Raw genomic sequence first — 24,168 nt, 5'->3', positions numbered from 1 at the left:
GATTTTAAAAATATTTTATATTTCTGCTTGTGTAAACTAATTACAGAAATGCGATGGTGTCCGTTGCTGAGAGGGACAGTCGAGAAAGTGAAATGATGTAAAATGTAGGATTAAATAGGGAAATACATTCACATTACTAGTTCTTAAAATATTAATGACGATCCGTGTTAAATTGAATTGCTATTGGCATGTGCTCACTTACAAAACACAACGCATCTCAGAAATGAACAGGATCGTTTATTAAATAAATGCTTCCATTTTGCAGTTACCAAGACAAATTGTTTCTGCCGCAACAATATTTAAGTTACTATTGTGTGCCATGCGCGTACCAAGAGAAATAACTGCATGCGAATAACTAAAGCCGTCTTCACGCATAAATGCCGTGGACAACAGCTTGCAGCAAGGGGCTTTATTCTCTCCTGTCACTCGCAGCCTGATCTCTTGATGCTTTGCTTGAGCTGAGATGAGAGAGACTCGTGTGTAACGCCGCAGGTGTAGACTTCGTGTGAGTTCCACTGGGCGGCGGTCAGGGTTAGATAACTGCTCACACTGTATGTCTGGTCGGTGCCCCGCACTGCCTGAGTAGTTTGGACACCACTGTCCGTGGTCTCACCGTCCACACTCCAGGAAACTTCCACCGAACCAGGGAAGAAATGATTCACCAGACACACCAGGGTCGCTGTGTCATCTGCGGAGATCTGATCGGGCGACGGCGGGAGAAGAGATACCGAAGGGCGAGTCGCTTCCCGGGCTGCAATGAAACAATTTGCGGTTATTAATTTTTTTAAAAAATAATACGTTTGTACAACACATATCACACTCAGCTGTATTGAAGCTCTTTACCGGACAGTAGCGCTCACATTTCTGAATCAGAAAGTGAAGTCCTCAGCCAAATAACTTGTGCAGAAAGTAACGGATAACGATGATGGATTAAATGCAGCCTTTAACATCTCAAAAACAAAAGGTACAATAGAACTACTTGGAAAGCAACTATCAAGAACAATATTTATCATTCAACTAATGTTAAAATATTGGTCATGACCACGTGGTCATGTTTGAGATGTTGCTTCACCCAATTTTGCCAACAAATGCTGCTACGACACAACTCACAGAGGCGCTACGCAAATACCAATCCTCTTCTCATGTTGCCCTCAATCTTAGCAAGGATGAGTGGATTTAATCGCAACTCGTGGATCGATTTGCCAGAGGCTTGGCTTCTTTCTATTCTTTGACGGCATAGAAACATAGAAATTGGACCAGGAGTAGGCTATTCGGCCCTTCGAGCCTACTATTAAGCAAGTCTGTGTCTATCGAACACAACTAAAATCGATAGTCTCCATAGCCCACACTGAAATTCTTTTCTTAACAAACAAGCGTACACTTCATTACATCGAGAAAGGAGGTGTATTCCCAAAGAGGAAATAAATAAAGATTCACAACAGTAACACGATGTTTCAGTTTTGAAGAATAACCACCTGGATATATTAACTAACATGCAGTTGCAAAAGACCTCAAGGACGAAACGTACATGCAGAGCAGTAAAATGGCCGTTGGCTTCAATACCATAAAAATGATAACCAATAATGAGGGGAACATACTGAGCACTGCCATTACAGTGAGATTTACACCAGCCAGCCCATTGTGCCTCGGACCCATAATTACTTGTGATTTGGAGGTGCCCATGTTCGACTGCGGTGGACGAAGTTAAAAGTCACAAAACACCAAGTTATAGCCCAGCAGGTTTATTGGGAAGCACTAGCTTTCGGAGCATTGCTCCTGTAGGAAAGGAGCAGCGATCCGAAAGCTAGTGCTTCCAAATAAACCTGTTGGACTATAATCTGGTGTTGTGTGATTTTTAACTGCATTATTACTTAACAGTGTTGGAAATCGAATTTGATTCTGACTAAATGCAACGCATCTCTATCTGAATATTGCTATGACAAACTCAAAGAAATAGGATGACCCATTTCGCTTTGCCGAGATTTAAGGAAGCAAATAAAAGCGTTTGCATTTATATATCGTCTCTCATGACCTCCGTGAGTTACCCCTCAGCAGATTAAGTGCTTTAAAATTATAATCATTGTAGTAACTTAAGACATTTGAAGGCAAGTTCCTATGAATTGTAACTCGATTATAATCCGATGGGTTGCTTTACTAGCACGGAAGGCTGAATATTGATCGTGATAGTCTTCCTCAAGTTTAGCGCATTTGGATATTTTTATATGCCCCATTAACAATTGCTTATCGTCCACTTTTATATCTCCTTCTATTTTTACAAAACAAAGTCGATGACATTGAGTTCAGGAGCAAAGGAGCCATGTGTAAATACATAAAGAATCGACCCACAGCAAATAATTCGTTACACGAGGTGTGCAGAGGGCCGTTTTCTCATAGAAACGATCGGTATACTACGTAATCTCGAATAAAACAAAGAACTGCAGATACTGGAGATCTGAACCACAGACATTGCTGGAGAAACTCGGCAGTTCCGGCAGTATCGATACAACGAAAATAGAATTGACGTTGAGTTCCTGCAGAAGATTCACTAGACTCCAAATGTTAACTCTGTTTTCTCTCTCCATAGATGCTACGAGACCTGGTGAATTTCTCTAGCAATTTCTGTTTTTGTACTCTCCAATGTTTACTCTGAGTTCTCTGGTACTGCCTTTGTATACTAGAGAGGTTCTTAGTGATCACTGCACTCATTTTCATATTAACAATCCTCAAATGCATCAGGAATTAAGAGAGGCGCCCATGTTTTCCAATCTATTGCTTTGGTCGCTATCTTTTCACTGGTCTCTATCTCTCCGTCTGTCTCTGTCTCTCCTTTTGCATGATCACCATGAGTTCTGAAGAAGGGACACTGGACCGAAACATTAACTCTGCTTTCTCTCCTGGTCAATTTCTGCAGCAATTTCTGCTTTTGTTTCTGGTTTCCAGCACCCGCGGTTCGTTGCTTTTTCAATGCTACTGTTGAGTGAAAGACTTCCAGGTTGTTTTTCAAATGATAGCAAATGTACCCGTTTAATTATTGTCCACCATTTCAGTCGATGAACAGAGAACAAAACCAATTTTTTCTTTGAAAATATATTTTACTCATATCCATAATTAGCCATTGTATAAAAAGTTGGTTACGGTTCACAGCTCCATGTTGTTTCATGTACTTTGCTTTGTAATTCATGAATTAGCTATTAACTATATTTCTGATCATATGTTGGATAAAAGAAAAAAAAACGATTGTTCAGAGTGAATGACGTAAAAGCTACTTACTCAGGACAGTCAGTTTGGTCCCTCCACCGAAATAAAAAGCATTGCTCTTCCACCAGCCACAATAATAATTGGCATCGTCCTCCGGTTGAACTCTGCTGATTGTCAAATACGCCGCGTTTGTTGATGATTGACTCCTGCCAGAGAATCGATCAGGAACCCCAGAGCCTCTGCTATCTCTGTTAAGATCATGATAGAGTAGGAATCGAGGAGCAGTCCCGGGTTTCTGCTGGTACCATCCTATGTCACTGTTCCCCAAGTTTTCACCAGACACACTGCAACTAAATTTAACCGTCCCCTGCGGCTCGATGGAGACCGATTTCGGTTGAGTTAATGTAATCTGCCCATTTGAACCTGTAACAAATAGAGCCTTATTACAAGATGGCATTCATCTGATTGATAGTGTGTTTCTCCATACAACCTTATCTACAATGACATCTTGAGAACTTACAGACTGCAGCGATGAGCAGCGTTGAGATGAGACACACCCATTGGGGCATCCTGAATTCAGAGTGTCGGGCAGGTTTGCAGCCAAAAGGTATGAACGTTTCCCAAGGTCGCCCTGTCTTATTAATGCTCAGAAGGAGGACATACTGACACGTGGTCATTTCATTATGCAAATACAGGTTGGAGTTACAAACCCCAATCGATAATTGATCCAAGTCACAGGATTTCCAAACTGAGCCAAGGACATTGGATAATCACACACAGCATTGAGCCAAAACACAACATCGTCTTGGCATTTCTAACTGCGTAAACAGCATGAAGAAATCAGTTTAAAGAAGAGTCAGGATCTATTGATCATTTTACTGTACACGGAAGGTTTAGGAAAAAGCCCAACTGAAGATAATGCTGATCTAACTGTACAATGTACAAAGACCATCTTCGTAAACGTCGAAATCAATATGGAGAAATTCAACCACATTCTGACAGCATATAAATTGAAATATGTTCAAGTACATTACCTATACAATGAAGTAGTTTTATGAAGAGTTAGAAGATAGTAAAAGGCATTTAGGGGAGTTTATGTTTCAAGTGAATTTTCAAAGTAATTTATGCCTCACAATATTAACTGCTTTATTCAATAAAAACATCAATCTATTTGGTTTGAATAATTAAACATTTTGACATTACGTTATTTCTGATTAGAGGCAGATGTTCGCAGGTACAGGGACGGCTGGAAAATGGGAAGCCTTCAGAAATGAGATAACGAGAGTCCAGAGACAGTATTTTCCTGTTACGTTGAAAGGAATGCTGGATGACTAAAGAAATCGAGAGTTTGGCTAAGAAAAAGATGGAAGCATATGTCAGGTATAGACAAGATAGATTGAATGAATTCTTACAAGAGTATAAAGGCAGTCGGAGTATACTTAAGAGGGAAATCAGGAGAGCAAAAAGGGGACTTGAGATAGCTTTGGCAAATAGAGCTAAGGAGAATCCAAAGCGTTTTTAATGATACATTAAGGATAAAAGTGTAACTAGGGAGAGAATAGAGCCCTTCAAAGATCAGCAAGGTGGCCCTTGTGTGGAGCCGCAGGAGATGGGGGAGATACTAAATGAGTATCTTGCATCAGTGTTTACTGAGGAAAAGGACATGGAACATATAGAATGTAGGGAAATAAATGGTGACATCTTAAAAATGTCCATATTACAGAGGATGGAGTGCTGGATGTCTTGAAACCCATAAAAGTAGATAAATCTCCAGGACCTGATCAGGTGTACCCTAGAACTCTGTGGGAATCTAGGGAAGTGATTGCTGTGCCCCTTGCTGAGATATTTGTATCACTGATAGTCACAGGTGAAGTGCCGGAAGAGTAGAGGTTGGCTCATGTGATGCCACTGTTTAAGAAGGGTGTAGAGACAATGCAGGGAACTATAGACCAGTGAACCTGACGTCTGTGGTGGGCAAGTCGTTGGAGGGAGTCCTGAGGGACAGGATGTATATATATTTGGAAAGCAAGTGCTGATTAGGGATAGTCAATGTGGCGTTTTGCGTGGGAAATCATGTCTCGTGAACTTGATTGAGTTTTTTTGAGAAGTAACAGAGGATTCATGAGGGCAGAGCAGTAGATGTAATCTATATGGATTTCAGTAAGGTGTACGACAAGGTTCCCCATGGGAGACTGATTAGCAAGGTTAGATCTCATGGAAAACAGGGAGAACTAGCCATTTGGATACAAAACTGGCTCAACAGTAAAAGACAGAGGGTGGTGGTGAATGGTTGCTTTTCAGACTGGAGACCTGTGAACAGTGGAGAGCCACAAGAATCGGTGATGGGTCCACTACTTTTCATCATTTATGTAAATTATTTGGGTGTAAGCGTAAGAGATACAGTAAATAAATTTGAAGATGATACCAAAATTGGACATGCAATGGATAGCGAAGAAGGTTACCTCAGATTGCAACAGGATCTTGAACAGATGGGTCAATGGGCTGAGGAGTGGCAGATGGATAATACGAGGTGATGCATTTTGGAAAAGCAAATCAGAGCATGGTTTATAAACTTTATAGTACGGGGAGTGTTGCTGAACAAAGAGACCTGGATTGCAGTTTCATAGCTCTGTGAAAGTAGAGTCACAGGTAGATAGGATAGTGAAGAAGGCATTTGGTATGCTTTTCTCTATTGGTCAGAGTATTGAGTACAGGAGTTGGGAGGTCATGTTGTGGCTGTACAGGACATTGGTTAGGCCACTTTTGGAATATTCCACGCATTCCTATTGGAAGGATATTGTGAAACTTGAAGGGATTCAGAAAAGATTTACAAGATGTTTAAAGATAAAAGACACACAACACCAGGTTATAGTCCAACAGGTTTAATTGGAAGCATTAGCTTTCGGAGCACTGCTCCTTCATCAAGTGGCTGTGGAGTACTCAATTGTAAGACATAGAATTTATAGCAAAAGGTTACAGTGTGATGCAACTAAAATTATACATTGAAAAATACCTTGATTGTTTGTTAAGTTTCTCATCTGTTATAATGATCACGTTAGTTTCACTTCTTTCATATGTAAATCACAAAACCATTTTTTAAAAAGTTACATTCTCAGTTTAACTTGAACAATTGGTGTCTGCCCAGATAATGTGTTGAAAGTGTTAGTCTCCTACGTGCTGTTGACTGTGTCATAATGTTTAGACTGATTCTAATCTAAAAAAATGAGCTAACAGAGTCTTACATAGATTCATGCAGTGTTTGAGCAAAGTACAATGTAACTCTGCAAGTACAAATTCACCCCACAAATGGATGTGTGTATGTGTGCATATGGGTTTGTGTGCGTGTATGTGTTGTATGTGTTTTGTGTGTGCGGGTGGTGGGGGGTTGTGAATGTCTGTGTGAGTGAAAAGACTCACAATTCCCTGAGAGAATAATCTTCCTCATCTCTACCATAAAAAGCAACTCTTAGCTGTAAACTATGACCCCAATTCTAGATTTTCCCACAGGCAAAAACATCTTTTCCACATCCACCTGGTCAAGTCCCCTTAGGATCTTACATGCTTCTGTTAAGTCACCGCTGTCTTTTCTAAATAACACAATCTCCAGGGAGACAGAAGCAAAGTAGCAGGTAACATCCCCAACAAATATGAATCAATTAGCAATTCCTCCTTGGCTTCTTAAGGCATTGAAAACGAGTTCAGGAGACCACAAGAATTATAACTTATGCTTACAAGAATTATTTCCTGCTTCTTTGCCATTAACAAGGCCAAATTTCTCCTGATGACATGCAGTTCAAATTGGAAACCTTTTTCTCATCTGTCCTATTCTCGAGGCAAAGAAACAGTAACACATCTTGCACGATTGAGAACGAGATTGAAGGATGTTTTTGAGAGTAGGGGGCGCTGTTCAATAAATAAAGTTGCTAGTTCTGTGGACAAATACATTTGTCTGCAGTGTACCTCCAAATCAGGGAGATTTGATTCACTGGGCATGCAATCATGATAAATAATTCAGAATAGTAAATGGACCTCTGATGCTACAACAAAATAAATGAATATTTGAAGGTGTATGAAGGTATAGGATGGTATTTACTGGAAATCAATGGCAATTGATAGCAAATCTAATTCATTGTTCTGTGAGGAGGAGCCAGAGTTGGACTGGGATGTACAAAGTTAAAAATCACACAACACCAAATTATAGTCCAACAGGTTTATCTGGAAGCACTAGCTTTCGAAGCGCTGCTCCTTCATCAGGTGGTTGTGGAGTATAAGGTTGTAAGACAGAGAATTTATTGCAAAAGTTTACAATGTGATGTAACTGAAAATATATATTGAAAAAGACTTTGATTGTTCGTTAAGTCTCTCATCTTTTAGAATGAACATGTTGGTTTCAGTTCTTTCGTATGTAAATTGCAGAACTTTTTAAAAGTTACATTCTCAAGTGAACTTTAACAATTGATGTCATGTCGATCCATATAATGTACTTAAGGTGTGGGGTGCTCTGTGTGAGACTGTCTGTGCCACAATGTTCAGACTGATTCTAATCTAAAAATGAACTTACAGATTCTTACATGGACTCATGCAATTTTTGAGCAAAATATAATGTAATTCTGCAAGTTATGTGGTAGCCATGTCTTTTTTTCCTGTAGGCTTGCCAATCCTGGTGTAGTCTGGAGGTATGGTCCCGGTGTGACTGAGGGTGAGAGCCAGTGCAGTCTGGTGGCAATGCCCAGCACAGTCTGGTGCCAAGCCCTGGTGCAATCTGCTTGAAAGACTGTAATGCTGAACCTTTTAAAGTTCATTTATTCATAAGATTTTGTACCCAGTTACCCTGTATCCAAGATGATGTGAAGACTGTAGTGCTGAACCTTTTATATCTTTATTTTACCAAGTTATTCCTAACATCCTGTACCGAGGTATCTTTGTACCTAAGATGTTGCCGTGAGTGTTGCCTTTGTTAACCTTTCACTGCATTCATGTAAGTACATGTGACAATAAAACTAATTCAATTAAAGTGAGGACTTTAATGAATGGCACATGTGATGAAACCTTGCTCAATAGATTAAAATACTTCCAAAAGTAATTGCCAGTGGCAACATTCTCACTGACTTCTAGCCCTGGCCCCAATCTCCCGATTATGGATGCTATTGTTACCCCACCCCTTGTAAACTGATGAGCTCTATGTGAGATTACAAAGTAGCTATCGATAATGGACGTGCCACAGATTATAGGATCTGATTACGTCACTACTGTAGTGCAGACATCTGGTGTACCAGGACTGTTGGCTATTCGTGGCAAGCTCCTCCAGGTGGTCTAATGAAATTTTTGTTGTATTCTTTCATGGGATGTGGACATTGTTGGCTAGGCTAGCATTTATTGCCCATCCCTGGTTGCTCACAGATTCTAGAGTTACCTGTCTGCCACAACAAGTAAGAATGGCATACATCTTTCGTAAGCACTTTGGTGAATCATATGGGCTTTTTACAATAACCGAAAATCCCTTTCCCAGAACTTTAACTGGATGCCTGGATTAATGGTCTAGATAAACCACTAGACCACTGCCTGCTTTAAAAAAGAGAATAGAATTTGGGAAGTTTCCACCTCTTATCAGCTCAAAGTTGTGCGCAGGAGAAGTAAAATCTCGTGTATTATTATGAAGTAGGTTAGGGGACAGAAAGCAATTGGTGCTTCAGAAGCAAATTGGAAGAATTAAATCAGATTAAAGGAAGAACTGAATTGCGTGTCTAAACAATTGTTATTGAATTCGCATTCGTTCAAATTGTCAATAAGACGAAAGGCCAGGACTCTGCGCTCGCGTAAACCTCCCACCGGCATCATCAAGGTGCGACGCTATGTGTTTCTGCGCCAAGATCTATTTACGCACGGGCGGGTTATGCCGATGTACAGTGACGTCACCTCGCCTTGTGTCGTCATCACGCACTACAGAAAGTGCTGCGTCAGATTGAGAAGTCAGAACGGGGAGGAAGGGCAGAGTGAGGTGGGGGTGGTTACCTTACTGAAATTTCATATCTGATAGGTGACACTATTTCTATGTATAGCATTATGTGAAAATGTTAAATCTCAATCATTGCTGTTAATGAAATTGAAATGTGTCAATGGGAAACAAGCTTAATGACAAAACACACTTCTAATAAAGAAAAAGCGGAAAGTGATTCCCAGAGCCACTGTCATTCTAGTACCGGAGGCCTTCCCAAAAGGAAGGCTTCGGAGAAATGAACAAAATATGAGGGAGTTATGTGAGCTTTCAAGAGGGTAATACAGAAAGAGAACGAGAACCGTTTTCGTGGATCTCTGAACTATTCCACCCAACTATGCTGCCTTTGCAAGACAAGGGGTGCCGCAATTAGTATATCTGTGGGCTATTCGGTGTCAAATTTGGCTCTGCAAATGTGTAACACCAGTTGAAACGAATCCACAGTCAAGTTTATATTTCACATGATTTATATCATTTCATAAACTGTCACTTTCAATCTCTACAGTTGTTGAATTGCTATTTAACTGCTTCTGCCACTTCCCCTGGCACTCCGTTCCAGGCACCTACCACTCTGTAAAAAAAATCCTGTCACACCTCCTTTAAACTGTCTCTCTTCTCACTTTAAACGAGTGCCCCGTGTATTTGACGTGTTCACCCTGGGAAATAGATTCCAACAATGCACCCTCTTATAATTGTATAGACTTATGACAGGTCACCTCTCAGCCTGTAATGGTCTAGCAAAATTAGTTCATGTTTGCCCTATACCTAATACATTCCAATCCAGGCAACAACCTGATAAACCTCTTTTTCACCCTCTCCAAAATCTCCACATCCTGTAGTGTGGTGACCAGAACAGCTTACAATACTCCAAACACGGTCTAACTAAAACTTTAAACAGTTGGAACATGACTTGTGAACTTTTATAATTAATGCCCTGACCAGTGAAGGCAAGCATGCAGTATGTTTTCTTTATCACCTTATATTGCCACTTTCAAGGAGCAATGGACTTGCACTCCAAGATCCCTCTGGAAATCAATGTTACTAAGGGTCCTATCAATTACTGTACAGTTTTCTCTTGCATTTGACCTCCCAAAATGCATCACCTCACAGTATTTCATAGAACATTAGAACATTACAGCGCAGTACAGGCCCTTCGGCCCTTGATGTTCCACTGACCTGTCATACCAATCTGAAGCCCCTCTAACCTACACTATTCCATGTACGTCCATATGCTTGTCCAATGATGACTTAAATGTACTTAAAGTTGGCGAATCTACTACCGTTGCAGGCAAAGCATTCCATACCCTTATTACTCCGAGTAAAGAAACTACGACTGACATCTGTCCTCTATCTATCACCCCTCAATTTAAAGCTATTACCCCTCGTGCTCGCCGTCACCATACTTGGAAAAAGGCTCTCCCTGTCCACCCTATCTAACCCTCTGATTATCTTATATGTCACCATTAAGTCACCTCTCAACCTTCTCTCCAATGAAAACAGCCTCAAGTCACTCAGCCTTTCCTTGTAAGACATTCCCTCCATACCAGGCAACATCCTAGTAAATCTCCTCTGCACCCTTTCCAAAGCTTCCATGTCCTTCTTATAATGCAGTGACCAAAACTGTACACAATACTCCAAGTGCAGCCCCGCCAGAGTTTTGTACAACTGTAGCATAACCTCATGGTTCTGGAACTCGATCCCTCTAATAATAAAAGCTAAAACACTGTATGCCTTCTTAACAACCCTGTCAACCTGGGTGACATCTTTCAGGGATCTGTGTACCTGGACACTGAGATCTCTCTGCTCATCTACACTACCAAGAATCTTACCATTAGCTCAGTACTTTGCATTCTGGTTACTCCGACCAAAGTGAATCACCTCACAATTGTCCACGTTAAACTCCATTTGCCACCTCTCAGCCCAGCTCAGCAGCTTATCTATGTCTCTCTGTAACCTACAACATCCTTCGTCACTATCCACAACTCCACCAACCTTAGTGTCATCTGCAAATTTACTAACCCATCCTTTTTTGCCCTCATCCAGGTCGTTTATAAAAATGACAAACAGCAGTGGACCCAACACCGACCCTTGCGGTACACCACTAGTACTTAACTTCAGGATGAACATTTCTCATCAACCACCACCCTCTGTCTTCTTTCAGCAAACCAATTACTGATCCAAACGGCTATATCTCCCACAATCCCATTCCTCCGCATTTTGTACAATAGCCTACTGTGGGGAACCTTATCGAATGCCTTGCTGAAATCCATATACACCACATCAACCAGTTTACTCTCATCTACTGTTTGGTCACCTTCTCAAAGAACTGAATAAGGTTTGTGAGGCACGACCTACCCTTCACAAAACCGTGCTGACTATCCCTAATCAAATTATTCTTTTCTAAATGATTATAAATCCTATCTCTTATAATCTTTTCCAACACTTTACCAACACTGAAGTAAGACTCACTGGTCTATAATTACTGGTCTATACTCCCCTTCTTGAATAAGGGAACATTATTTGCTAACCTCCAGTCTTCTGGCACTATTCCTGTAGACAATGACGATTTAAAGATCAATGCCAGAGGATCCTAGGATAAATCCCATCCGGCGCAAGGGGACTTATCTATTTTCACACTCTGCAGGATTTCTAATATCTCTTCCTTGTGAACCTCAACCACTCTAGTAGCTTGTATCTCAGTATTCTCCTCGACAACATTGTCATTTTCTAGAGTGAATACTGTCGAAAAATATTCATTTAGTGCTTCCCCTATCTCCTATGACTCCACACACAACTTCCCACTACTATCCTTGATTGGCCCTACTCTTACACTCATCATTCTTTTTATTCCTTAAATACCTATAGAAAGCCTTAGGGTTTACCCTGACCCTATCTGCCAACAACATCTCATGTCTCCTTCTGGCTCTTTTGAGCTCTCTCTTTAGGTCTTTCCTGGTTACCTTGTCACCCTCAAGCGCCCTGAGCCTTCACATCTCATCCTAACATAAGCCTTCTTCTTCCTCTTGACCAGAGATTCCACTTCCCTCGTAAACCACGGCTCCTGCGCTTTACAGCTTCCTCCCTGCCTGATAGGTACATACTTATCTAGGACACACAGGAGCTTTTCCTTGAATAAGCTCCACATTTCTAATGTGCCCATTCTCTGCAGTTTCCTTCCTCATCCTATGCTTCCTAAATCTTGCCTAATCGCATTGTAATTGCCTTTCCCCCAGCTGTAACTCTTGCCCAGTGGTATACACCTATTCCTTTCTGTCACTTAAGTAAACATAACAGAATTGTGATCGCTATCACAAAAGTGCTCACCTACTTCCGAGTCTAACACCTGGCTGGGCTCACTACCCAGTACCAAATCTAATGTGGCTTCGCCCCTTGTTGGCCTGTCTACGTACTGTGTCCGGAAGCCCTCCTGCACACACTGGACAAAAACTGACCCATCTATAGTACGCGTACTATAGTGTTCCCAGTCAGTATTTGGAAAGTTGAAGTCCCCCATGACAACTACCCTGTCTCTCTCACTCCTATCGAGAATCATTTTTGCTATCCTTTCCTCTACATCCCTGGAACTATTCGCAGGCCTATAGAAAACTCCCAATAGGGTGACCTCTTCTTTCCTGATACTAACCTCAGCCCATACTACCTCAGTTGACGAGTCCCCAAAAATCCTTTCTGCAACTGTAATACTGTCCTTGACCAACAATGCCACATCTTCCCCTCTTTTACCATCTTCTCTGTTCTTACTGAAACATCTAAATCCTGGAACCTGCAACAACTAGTCCTGTCCCTGCTCTATCCATGTCTCCGAAATGGCCACATCATCGAAGTCCCAGGTACCAACCCATGCTGCAGGTTCACCCATCTTATTCTGGATGCTCCTGGCGTTGAAGTAGATTAAACTCCATCTGACATTTCTCTGGCCAATGTTCCAACTGATTCGTATCCTGCTATATGCTTTGACAACCTTGTTCACTATTCACAACTCCACTAATTTTCATGTGACCTGCAACTTACTAATCAAACCACCCACATTTTCATCCAAATTGTTCTTTACATACATTTGATTTATATACACTGGCTTACAGAGGACCCAGCACTTATCCTTGTAGAACACCACAGGATCACGGATCTCCAATCAGAAAAACATCACTCTACAACTACCTATGTCACCTATGAACATGCCAATTTTGTGTATCCAACTTACCAACTGATCATGGATCCAATGTTACTTAATCTTTTGGATAGTCCATCATGACGGACCTTGTCAAATGCTTTAGTAAAGTCCATACAGACAGTATCCACTGCCCTAAACATATCTTTGTGACTTCCTCAAAAACCTCAATCAAATTTGTGAGACCAGATCTCCCATGCACAAAGTGATACTGACTATCCATAATAAGTCTATTATTTTCCAAATGTGCGTAAATCCTATCTCTAAGAACCTTCTCCAATAATTTCCCAAACACTGATGTAAGGGTCACCATCCTATAATTTCCTGGATTGTCCCTGGTCCCTTCTTAAAAAAAGGAACAACATTGGTTATTCTTCAGTGTTCTGTGGCTAAAGGGGAATACAAAGATCTCTGTCAAGGCCCCAGCAATATCCTCCCTTTCCTCCCTCAGTAACCTGTAATAGATCCCAACAGGACCTAATGACCTATCTACCTTAATGGTTTTCAAGACACCTAATACCTCCTCCTTCTTAATTTTAAGATGCCCTGTAATATCAACATACCTTTCCCTAATCTTACTATTATCCTTGCTTCTCCTTGGTGAATATTGATATGAAGTAATCATTAAGGACATCACCCATTTACCCTGACTCACACACAAATTCTTTCCTTGGTTTTTGATCTACTCATTCACTAGCTGCCCTCTTGTTCCTAATATACATATAAAATACCTTGGGATTCTCATTATTTAGATTCAATTTACATTTAATTAGAGAATGCAATCCATGACTACTTTGTAAGTGTGAATTGAATTCTGCTCTCAATAAAATTGGCAAATCCAATATAGTTTACTTTCCTTCACCATAATTGAGCTGCATCTGTAGAATGGGACAAAGTGTTTCATTGTCGCTGTGCAACCTGTCTCTCTTCCCTTCACCAAGTCCCATAACACTCTTAATATAGTCATAGAGATGTACAGCATGGAAACAGACCCTTTGGTCCAACCCGTTTATGCCGACCAGATATTCCCACCCATCTAGTCCCACCTGCCAGCACCCAGCCCATATTCCTCCAAACCCTTCCTATTCATATACCCATCCAAATGCCTTTTAAATGTTGCAATTGTACTAGCCTCCACCACTTCCTCTGGCAGCTCATTCCATACACGTAACACCCTCTGTGTGAAATGTTGCACCTTAGGTCTCTTCTTTATCTTTCCCCTCTCATCCTAAATGTATGCCCTCTAGTTCTGGACTTGCCCACCCCAGGGAAAATACTTTGCCTATTTACCCTATTCATGCCCCTCATAATATTGTAAACCTCTATAACATCACCGCTCAGCCTCTGATGCTCCAGGGAAAACAGCCCCAGCCTGTTCAGCCTCTCCCTATAGCTCAAATCCTCCAACCCTAGCAACATCTTTGTAAGTCTTTTCTGAACCCTTTCAAGTTTCACAACATCTTTCCAATAGTTAGGAGACCAGAATTGAACACAATATTCCAACAGTGGCCTAACCAATGTCCTGTACAAGTGCAACATGACCTCCCAACTCCTGTACTCAATACTCTGACCAATAAAGAAAAGCATACCAAATGCCTTCTTCACTATCCTATCTACCTGTGACTCCACTTTCAAGGAGCTATGAACCTGCAATCCAATGTCTCTTTGTTCAAAAACACTCCCTAGGACCTTACCATTAAGTGTATAAGTCCTGCTAAGATTTGCTTTCCCAAAATGCAGCACCTCGCATTTATCTGAATTAAACTCCATCTGCCACTTCTCAGCCCATTGGCCCATTTGATCAAGATCCTGTTGTAATCTGAGATAACCCTCTTCGCTATCCACTACACCTCCAATTTTGGTGTCATCTGCAAACTTACTAACCATACCTTTTATGCTCATATCCAAATAATTTATATAAATGATGAAAAGTAGTGGACCCAGCACTATTCCTTGTTGCACTTCACTGGTCACAGGCCTCCACCACCACCTTCTGTCCTCTACCTTTGAGCCAGTTCTGTATCCAAATGGCTAGTTCTCCCTGTATTCCATGAGACCTACCCTTGCTAACCAGTCTCCCATGGGGAACCCTATTGAATGCCTTATTGAAGTCTATATAGATCACATCTATCACTCTGCCCTCATCAATCCTGTTTGTTACTTCTTCAAAAAACTCAATCAAGTTTGTGAGACACAATCTCCCACACACAAAGCCATGTTGACTATCCCTAATCAGTCCTTGCCTTTCCAAATACATGTACATCCTGTCCCTCAGGATTCCGTCCAACAATCTGCCCAACACCGACATCGGGCTCACCGGTCTATAGTTCCTTGGCTTGTCATTAGCACCCATTCTTAAACAGTGGCACCATGTTAGCCAACCTCCAGTCTTCTGGCATCTCACTTGTGACTATTGATGATATAGATATCTCAGCAAGAGGCCAAGCAGTCACTTCCCTAGCTTCCCACAGAGTTCTAGGGTACACTTGATTAGGTCCTGGGGATTTATCCACCTTTATTCATTTCAAGACATCCAGCACTTCCTACTGTAAAAAAAAAGAGCATCTAATTTTGTACAACTTAGTAAATAATAACAATAACATTGGCAGTCCTTAGTTAACTGTGTCATGACCCACTGGGGTAGCACACCGCAAATCAAGGCCCAGTATTCCCTAATGTCGCTATAAATATGAATATCTACTGACAAGACCAGAAATTCCAACTCCAACTGACTGCTACCCAATGATAAGAGCAAACCACTCCAAGTTTCTTCACTAATAATAAAAAATATTCTGTTTATTATAAGAACATAACTTTACCAAGGGTAGTAAAAGACTAAGATTTCAAATTTATGTAGTTTAAACTTCACTCCTTTAATAATTCCCTCCCCATGTACACACAAAAGAAAACAGTAAAAACACAAATTGTATGAGGGGGTGGGTAATACTCAGTGGAACACACTTGTGTATCACCAGTCAAAATCACAAAACTAGATGAAATGGTTTCAGAATTCTGTTGCATTTCTCCACAATGCCTTGAAGTTCTCTCCGCGGCGATGACTAGAGTTTAGATTTAGATTAGATTAGATTACTTACAGTGTGGAAACAGGCCCTTCGGCCCAACAAGTCCACACCGACCCGCCGAAGCGTAACCCACCCATACCCCTACATTTACCCCTTTACCTTACACTACAGGCAATTTAGCATGGCCAATTCACCTGACTTGCACATCTTTGGACTGTGGGAGGAAACCGGAGCCCCCGGAGGAAACCCACGCAGACACGGGGAGAACGTGCAAACTCCACACAGTTAGTCGCCTGAGTCGGGAATTGAACCCGGGTCTCTGGCGCTGCGAGGCAGCAGTGCTAACCACTGTGCCACCGTGCCGCCCACGAGTTTACTTCACTAGTTGCTTAGTCTTTCTTCTCCCTTTGGGTTTTGAAATGTTTTCTTTCAGAAACTCTGAACATAGTTTATTCTTGCTCTTTCAATAGTGAGTTGGAGTTTTATAGTGCAAGAGAATAGAATGGTGGAAAGGTGATGATGCAAGCCTCTAAGCCTTCTGACCTGCTTGGTTTGCATTCCCCCTCATAGGTTCTGTGCTGAACTGCAGCCGATCCGAGCTTGTTACTATTACCAAGCTCTCCTGAATCCACAAGTAGTGTCAGTTGGAAAGCTGATCAAATGACTGTCCCTCGGCAGATTTACCCTGAACACACAAACAGGTTTATCTGAACAAAATATCCCAAAGGTACTGTTGTTTCATCTGTAGCAGTCAGCTTCACTTATTTATCCAAAGCTGCAAACATTCCTTGTATTTTATGTTCTTTATAAAGTACATAAAATACTTCATATGTTTGTTTGTTTTTTTCATTTACAGTGCATAGTTCAAACAAAAAGAGATTTGATTTCTTGCAAGTGGAATTTACATCCTTTCATTGCAAATCAATTTATGCATCTGAAAATTCATATTACTGAAGCCAATCTGCAAATGTGGGTGTTATCATGTTCACTCATTTGTGTTGGTAATTTCTGAAATTTCTAAGCTGATTATCTCTAGAAGATAGGAAATTTGCTTTGCAGAGAAGATTTCATTTCATATTATTTTTCATTAGTTCAGGTTGTACAATTGAGTTCTGTCATTATAGGGTGGATTTGTAGAATACAGAACACACGATAATGCTTCTTATGGTTGATAAAAAGGCAACAGGAGGGATTGGGTAATTCATCCGTTTTATGCGGCTATCTGAATTAGTCTATTGGTTCTCATCTCAGTCTTCACAATGTCTGATATTTTTAATGTTAGGTAAATCATTCTCCAATGTTTTATATTTAGGTGAGTTGTAGTGAGTAACAATTTATTTTACATATTTGAAGCTTTGAATGTCTTCCTTCATGTACAAGCCAAAGGCGAATATTCTTCTGAACTAACCAGAGCCTCTTCCCATTGCCCTGGGCAAAAGTATTGAAATAAATTGCACATTGACCGGGGTCGACCTGGCTGTCTCCTAGTACCAGTGAAAATCTGAGAATGCCCCTCAGCATATTCTGTACATAGCCCTCAAACTATGAGCAGGTATTACAGCTGGAATCTCCAGAAGGAGTATATCATTAAGTAACACTGAATATTTAACCATCAGTCAGCTACAGTTGGATGACGAGACCATCTATGACTTTGGGTTGCAGACTGACTCCGCCAGTGTGTTTCTGTTTGGGACAGGGACCAAATTGCCCTCAGTAACTAATAGGAAGAGTGCACAAACATAATTTCTTCCTTCAGTCAATAAAATGCCAAACATTGAGAATAGATGGCACAGACTGAGAAAGTATCCAAATAGCATTGAAACCAATGGAACGAGGGGCTGGCAATAAATGTTGGCCAGCCAGCAACATTCACATCCAACAAATGAATAAAAAAAACTGTATGTCCAAAACCTGGGTCTTGTGGTGCAGTAGTAGTGTCTTTACCTCTGGATTAGAAGGTTCATATTCAAAGCCTACCAACCAAAGAGGAATGTAGTAACATGACACAACAGGTTGATTAAAAATCCTTACATTTACTAACAGTTGCAGAAACTTACTGGTGTGATTGAGGGATTCAATATGTTCTGCCATATCTTACTCCTTGGTCAATAAAAATAAAAGGCAGTCACACAGTTCAATAGGACTGCTCTCACATTAGAGAGACTGGTGGTGAGTTTAAGATGATGGTTACCATGCTCAGGCCAGAGGCAAGGTTGAGATGTAGAGTTCTTCATGGTAACCTCAGTCTGCAAACTAATTGAACCCAAGCTTAATCTGCACTGCAAACCAGCCATCCAGCCAATTGAACAGAATATTGCTGTTTCTTCACTATGGTCGGGTCAAAATCTTGAAACTCCTTCCCAGCCTTCACATTATGCCAAATGTGCAGCAGTTCAACAAGACAGCTTACCACCACCTTGTCAAGGGCAATGACAGGGGGGAAATAAGTATTGACCTAAGTAGTGTAGCCCACATCTCTTGAATTAAGTTTTAAAAAATGGATGGGGGAGCAGCAAGGTAAAGAAATAGGATCACAGGAAGATCAACCCAGCATTAGCCCTTTGTTTTGGTGTTTAATCCACCTCTTTCAGGTATGCCCACCTTGAAGAAGTCTTACTCCTCTCTCCAACAGGATTTTGTTTTAATCTTTCTTTTGTTCACCACGATTATTTTTGTTTTTGTTTATTCCTGACTGACTATCAACAATCCCTTTGTCTGCCTACCTTCTTTTGTCTCTCTCTCTATCTCTATCTCTATCTCTCTGGGCTCAGTCCCCACTCACTCCTTTAATGAAGGAGGGTCACCAAAACTCAGATGTTAACTCTGCCTTCTCTCCACAATGCCTCATGTTCTCTACAACCCCTGCTGATTTGTTTCAGCAATTTCAGCTGTTGTGCAAGAATGTCATTGTGCTCTGTGGCTTGGAAAAAGCATCAACGTTTAGTGATCTAAGCGTGTGCACCAAGTTTGAAACTGATATTAATGGAACCTGCTGTCCAGTTGGTAGCAGAAGATCCTAGAGTTGTTGGAGAGAGACCAGAGATGAAGTACCAGATGGTGTACCATAAGCCAAATCAGAAAGCAAGAACCCATGGTAATTCCACAAAGCCACTACCGTGCTTTGATAAGTATTATTTCATAAATTCAGCAAACATTTATTTAGCTGCCCCACCAAGCTATTAAATGGCAATACTAAACAAATCAATACTGGGATTTGGATTTAAATTCTAACCTAAAGCTTACATAGATCCTAATGTATTTCTGCATCTAAAGGTTTTTCTAATATTGTGTTTCCCTCTTGTGGAAATTACATTAAATCTGTACCTCTTGTTCATGATTCATTCATGAGTGGGAACAACTTAATCCTACCTTTTCTGTCCAGACTCCTCATGAATTAAAAAATATCTATCAGATTTCCTACTAGCCTTCTCCTCTCAAAAGAAAACAATCCCAACTTTTCCAATCTGTTTTATACTGATACCGAAAATTCAAATCCACACAACCATTCTAATAAACCTCTTTTGCACCTTTTCCAATATGTTCAGAGCCTTCCTGAATATTGATCACAGGGATGAAGAGCTTGTCATATGAGGAGTGATTGAGGGCTCTGGGTCTCTACTTCATAGAGCTTAGAAGGATGAGAGGGGGTCTGATTGAAATGTGCAGGATACCAAGAGATTTAGACAGAGTGGACATGGACAAGATATTTCCACTCAAAGGAGAGACTAGGACCTGAGGGCACAATCTCCGGGTTAGACGGATGACTCTTTAGAATTGAGATGAGGAGGAATCTCTTCAGCTAGAAGGTGGTTAATCTGTGGAACTAATTGAGTGTATTTAAGGCAGAGGAAGAGAAGCTCTTGATTGGTAATAGGGATCAAGGATTGTGGGGGGAAGGAGGGAGACTGGGGTTCAGAAGCATATCAGTCATGATCGAATGGTGGAGCAGACTTGATGGGCTGAATGGCCTAATTTTGCTCCTATGTCTTATGGTTTAATGGGTGTTGTCAGAGGATTGGAGAATTCCAAACATTACATCCTTGTTCAAACAAAAATGTAGATTTAAGTGTGCAATTACAGATCAGTCAATTTTGCTTTTTTGGATGAATAAGCTTTTAGAAACAGCAATTTGGGATGGAATTAACAGTCACATTGACTTGTAGATGTTTGGTTGTCAGGAGTGAGTTATGTACCGTGGAATTCCCAGCCACTCATTGAGTTCAGTTTCTGGTCAATGATAAACCCTCAGAATGTGAAGGATTCCAGGATAGAAATGCCATTGTAAGTCAAGGGAAGTGGTTAGATCATTCCTTCTTTGAGGGGGTCATTGCCCAACACTTGTGTGATGTGAATGCTGTTTTAACTTAGCCCAAGCCTAAATCTTATTCAGGTCTTGTTGTTATAGACATGAACTGCTTCCATGTCTCCAAGCCTATTCAGGTCCTCTACAGCCTATCCACTTCCTCAACACTACCTGTCCCTCCATCTTTGTGCCACCTGCAAACTTAATAACAATGCCCTCAGTTCCTTAGACTGGAGTCTAAGGGAGACTGAAAGCTGTGGCCAGTGCCTCTGCAATTTCAGCCTCACTGAAGCACTGACAATATATCCTCCTTACCAATTTTGAACATTTCTCGGGACTTCATTTTTACCTCTGTTGCAATGGCAAAACATTCATTTAATTACTTTGACATGCCCCCATCTCATAGGTAAATCCCTTTTTTTGTCCCTAATTGACCCTACTCCTCTTTTTACCACCTTTTTAATATTTATGTGCCGATAGAACATTTAGGTTAGCTGCCTGCCTCTTTTCATGATCCCTCTTCATTTCTCTCATTTGCTTTGCTATCCCTATTGAAAAGTCTTAATTTTCAACCTGGTTTTCCATTCGTATTTTCCACCTTACACCATCAGACCATAATGTATAGGAGCAGGAGTTGGCCATTCAGCCCATCAAAACTGCTATGCCATTCAAGGAGATCATGGTTTATCATCTGTCAAAAACAGAGTTTTCCTCTGTTATCTTAGTTTATATTGCCTTTCTCAGCAGGGGAGTTTCAGATTTGTCTATCCTAGTGCTCCCTCTTTAGGGAAAATACCTTGCTTGTGCCCAAAGCATTTTCTTTTGTTGAATGTAGCCCATTGTTCAGCTACAGTTTTTCGCACCAACTCTTGGCTCTAATCTACTGTCTTAGCTCTCTTGCCACACTCAAGTCAGCTCTCCCCTCAATTAATTAAACTTATTCTGGATTCTTTATTGTTATTTTCCTCCATCATGCTAAACTTTGATATAATGATCACTACATCTACTTGGCCTACCTCATTCCAAGAGCAAGATTCAGCAGTGTCACTTTTCTTATTGGACTGGCCACAGTCCAATAGAAAAGTGACACTGCTGTAGAACATTCTCCTGGACATATTCTAGAAATACCTGTGTTTCTCTGCTCCTTACACTACAACCATCTCAGTCTGACTGTTGAAGTCTCCCATTATAATGTCATTGTAATTTTTGCACCTCTTTGAAATTTCCCTGTAGATTTGTTCCTCTATAACCTTCCCATTAATTGGTTGCCTATAGATGACACTGATCAATGCAATTGCTTATTTCTTTCTGTCCTTGAATTATCTGGGACATTCTCTTCCTCCAATACTGCAACATTCTTCTTATCCAATGCCACCTCTCCTCCTTTTCTTCCTTTCCCATCTTTACTGAACATCGTGCATCCAAAAATGTTTAACACGGAGTCTTGGTCTTCATTGAGCCAGATCTCTGTTATAGCCACAACAACACAATTCCACACGGTGATCTGAAACTTGTCATGATGCTGTTCCTTTAACAAAGTTATGTTGCCCTTGGCTTTTATTGATAGCAATCATAAAGGCAGAAGTTCCAATATGCATGGAAATATCTATTTGAAAAGGCCATTAATTAAAAAAAAATTGTACAATAAAAGGGAGTGGCCAGTTCAGGGTTTTGGTTTGGTTAAGTTTCAGCTGCTGGGAAAAGAAACAGCTCAATGCCGATCCTCTCCCCCTGTAATCGCTCTCCTGTGAATTTGCCTTTTTGCCAAAGGGGTGTACGCGGAAATTGCAAGTGTTTGGAACTGCATCATTAAGTTGTGATAGAGTCAATTGTGTTTTCAGATAGGTTAAGTTATACTAAATTTGGTTCTCTTTTGTTCGTGTCTCATTCAGTACTCTGTAAATAAATTTTGTTTTGTTTAAAACTGAGTGGTTGGGCCAGCTGCATTACTCCTGGAATATCCACCTTACACTTACTGAAAACAACTAGAAACGTTAGAGTCTGGGCTACCTTCTTGAAATGTTTTGAGGTGGTCTGGCCTGGTCCATAATAACCTGTAAAAAAAAATCATACTCCATGCATTCACATACATGCACTATAACCCTAGTTCAAAATGTCTTCACATCTGTTCCATTATGACTCTACCTACAAACTTACTATTCTGTATTTTAGTGTCTCTCCCAATGTGTTGTGCATCCTGGTATTCCTCGCTGAGTTTCTCTCCTGGTTTTGTGACAATGCTGTCATTTTAACAAGGTAATTGTTCCTTGGGTTTTTTTTGAGAGGTCATAGGGCAGGGGTGCAAAGGGGTCTAAAAAGGGCCTAGTTTAACAATAGCAGGGGAGTGGCCAGTTCCCTAATTTAAGTTTTTTCTAGTTTGATTTAGCTATAGCAGTCACAGGATTCTGGAGTCCAGGAAGGTTGCAGCTTCAGCAGATGTTCCCCGACTGCCATTTTCTCTGAAATTTCAATGGATGTTGTTACCTCCTGCCTGTAAGAATCTGTTTTTGAATTTACCTTTTGCCAGGGGTGTGTTTATGGGATGTTACTGGATTGGAACAGTTCCTTTGTTAAGTTGCTGTATCAGGTCAGTTAAGTTTTCTAACAGTTTAAGTTATTCTAAATTCCATTTTCTTTTGTTCATATTTCAATTGTAGTATTGCAAAACTTCTGTTTTGCTTAAAACCAAGTGGTTTGACCACCCACATCTGCCTTTAAAATAAGAAAAAGTTAGGATCTAGGCTACCTTCTTAAAATATTTTGAGGGAGTCTGGCCTGGTCTATAACAGTTCAACCAAACCAACAGCACTCTCAAAACACCAGCATGGAATGCTGTTCTGGCTCTGTTTCAGTGTAATCTGTCTGGCTTGAAAAGGTGGCAACTCCCCCAGAGTCAGCCCCAGGAATCTGAAGCCTTCCCTGTTGCCGTGTCTTTTCAGCCATTCATTCATCTGCTTTATTTTCCCATTTCTGTTCTCACTTAGATGTGGCATTGGGAATAATCTGACAATGACTATATTTAAGATAATTATTGCAATTATTCCACCAGAGACCCTAAATTCTGACTGCAGATCTGCATACATCTTCCTACCTATGCAATTGGTACCAATGTGCACCAAAGCCTCTGCATAAATACCTTCCCCAGAAAAATACTCTGGAGCCACTCTGTGACATCCTTGACCATCGAGAGCAAGATATCGCCCTAGATTCACCTTGCAGACTGCCTGTTGCTCGTGAAGTAACAAATTCTCTATCACTAAGTCTTTTCCACTCTGCTCCCTTTATTCCTGTGTAGTTGAGATGCCTGTAGGGCCGTGGACTTGGTCATTGCTGTATTCCTCTGAGGAACTACATCTTCACGGAAATCTGTTTGCCAAGCAAAATAAACTCAGGAGACACCTGTAATATTTATCAGCTTCTCTTGGACTGCCTGGTGTTCACTCATTCGTTATCTGCCTGCATG

The 24,168-nt window shown here is 40.8% G+C and overlaps 1 protein-coding gene across 1 annotated transcript; it reads right to left on the bottom strand.

Moving 5' to 3' along the window:
• Nucleotides 1–217: 217 nt before the first annotated feature.
• Nucleotides 218–3,856, bottom strand: LOC122562820 (immunoglobulin lambda-1 light chain-like). Its single transcript, XM_043716070.2, has 3 exons — nucleotides 3,719–3,856; nucleotides 3,271–3,621; nucleotides 218–751 (listed from the first exon to the last, which is right to left on the bottom strand). The coding sequence occupies exons 1-3, from the start codon at nucleotides 3,765–3,767 to the stop codon at nucleotides 423–425; spliced, it is 729 nt and encodes a 242-aa protein (XP_043572005.2). The 5' UTR covers nucleotides 3,768–3,856; the 3' UTR covers nucleotides 218–422.
• Between the last annotated feature and the right edge of the window lie 20,312 nt (nucleotides 3,857–24,168).

This window comes from Chiloscyllium plagiosum, unplaced genomic scaffold (assembly GCF_037043375.1).
Source record: "Chiloscyllium plagiosum isolate Xiang-an unplaced genomic scaffold, Cpla_swu_hap1 HiC_scaffold_24, whole genome shotgun sequence".
In the NCBI taxonomy this organism is placed as follows: domain Eukaryota; kingdom Metazoa; phylum Chordata; class Chondrichthyes; order Orectolobiformes; family Hemiscylliidae; genus Chiloscyllium; species Chiloscyllium plagiosum.
The sequence above is the reverse complement of the archived record's forward strand: the minus strand, read 5'-3'. Positions and strand labels throughout refer to the sequence as shown.

Coding starts and splice junctions, on each gene's coding strand:
- LOC122562820 (XM_043716070.2), bottom strand. CDS start 3,767: ATGCCCCAATGGGTGTGTCTCATCTCAACGCTGCTCATCGCTGCAGTC. Junction 3,622..3,718: donor GCTGCTCATCGCTGCAGTCT/GTAAGTTCTCAA, acceptor TATTTGTTACAG/GTTCAAATGGGCAGATTACA. Junction 752..3,270: donor GACCAAACTGACTGTCCTGA/GTAAGTAGCTTT, acceptor GTTTCATTGCAG/CCCGGGAAGCGACTCGCCCT.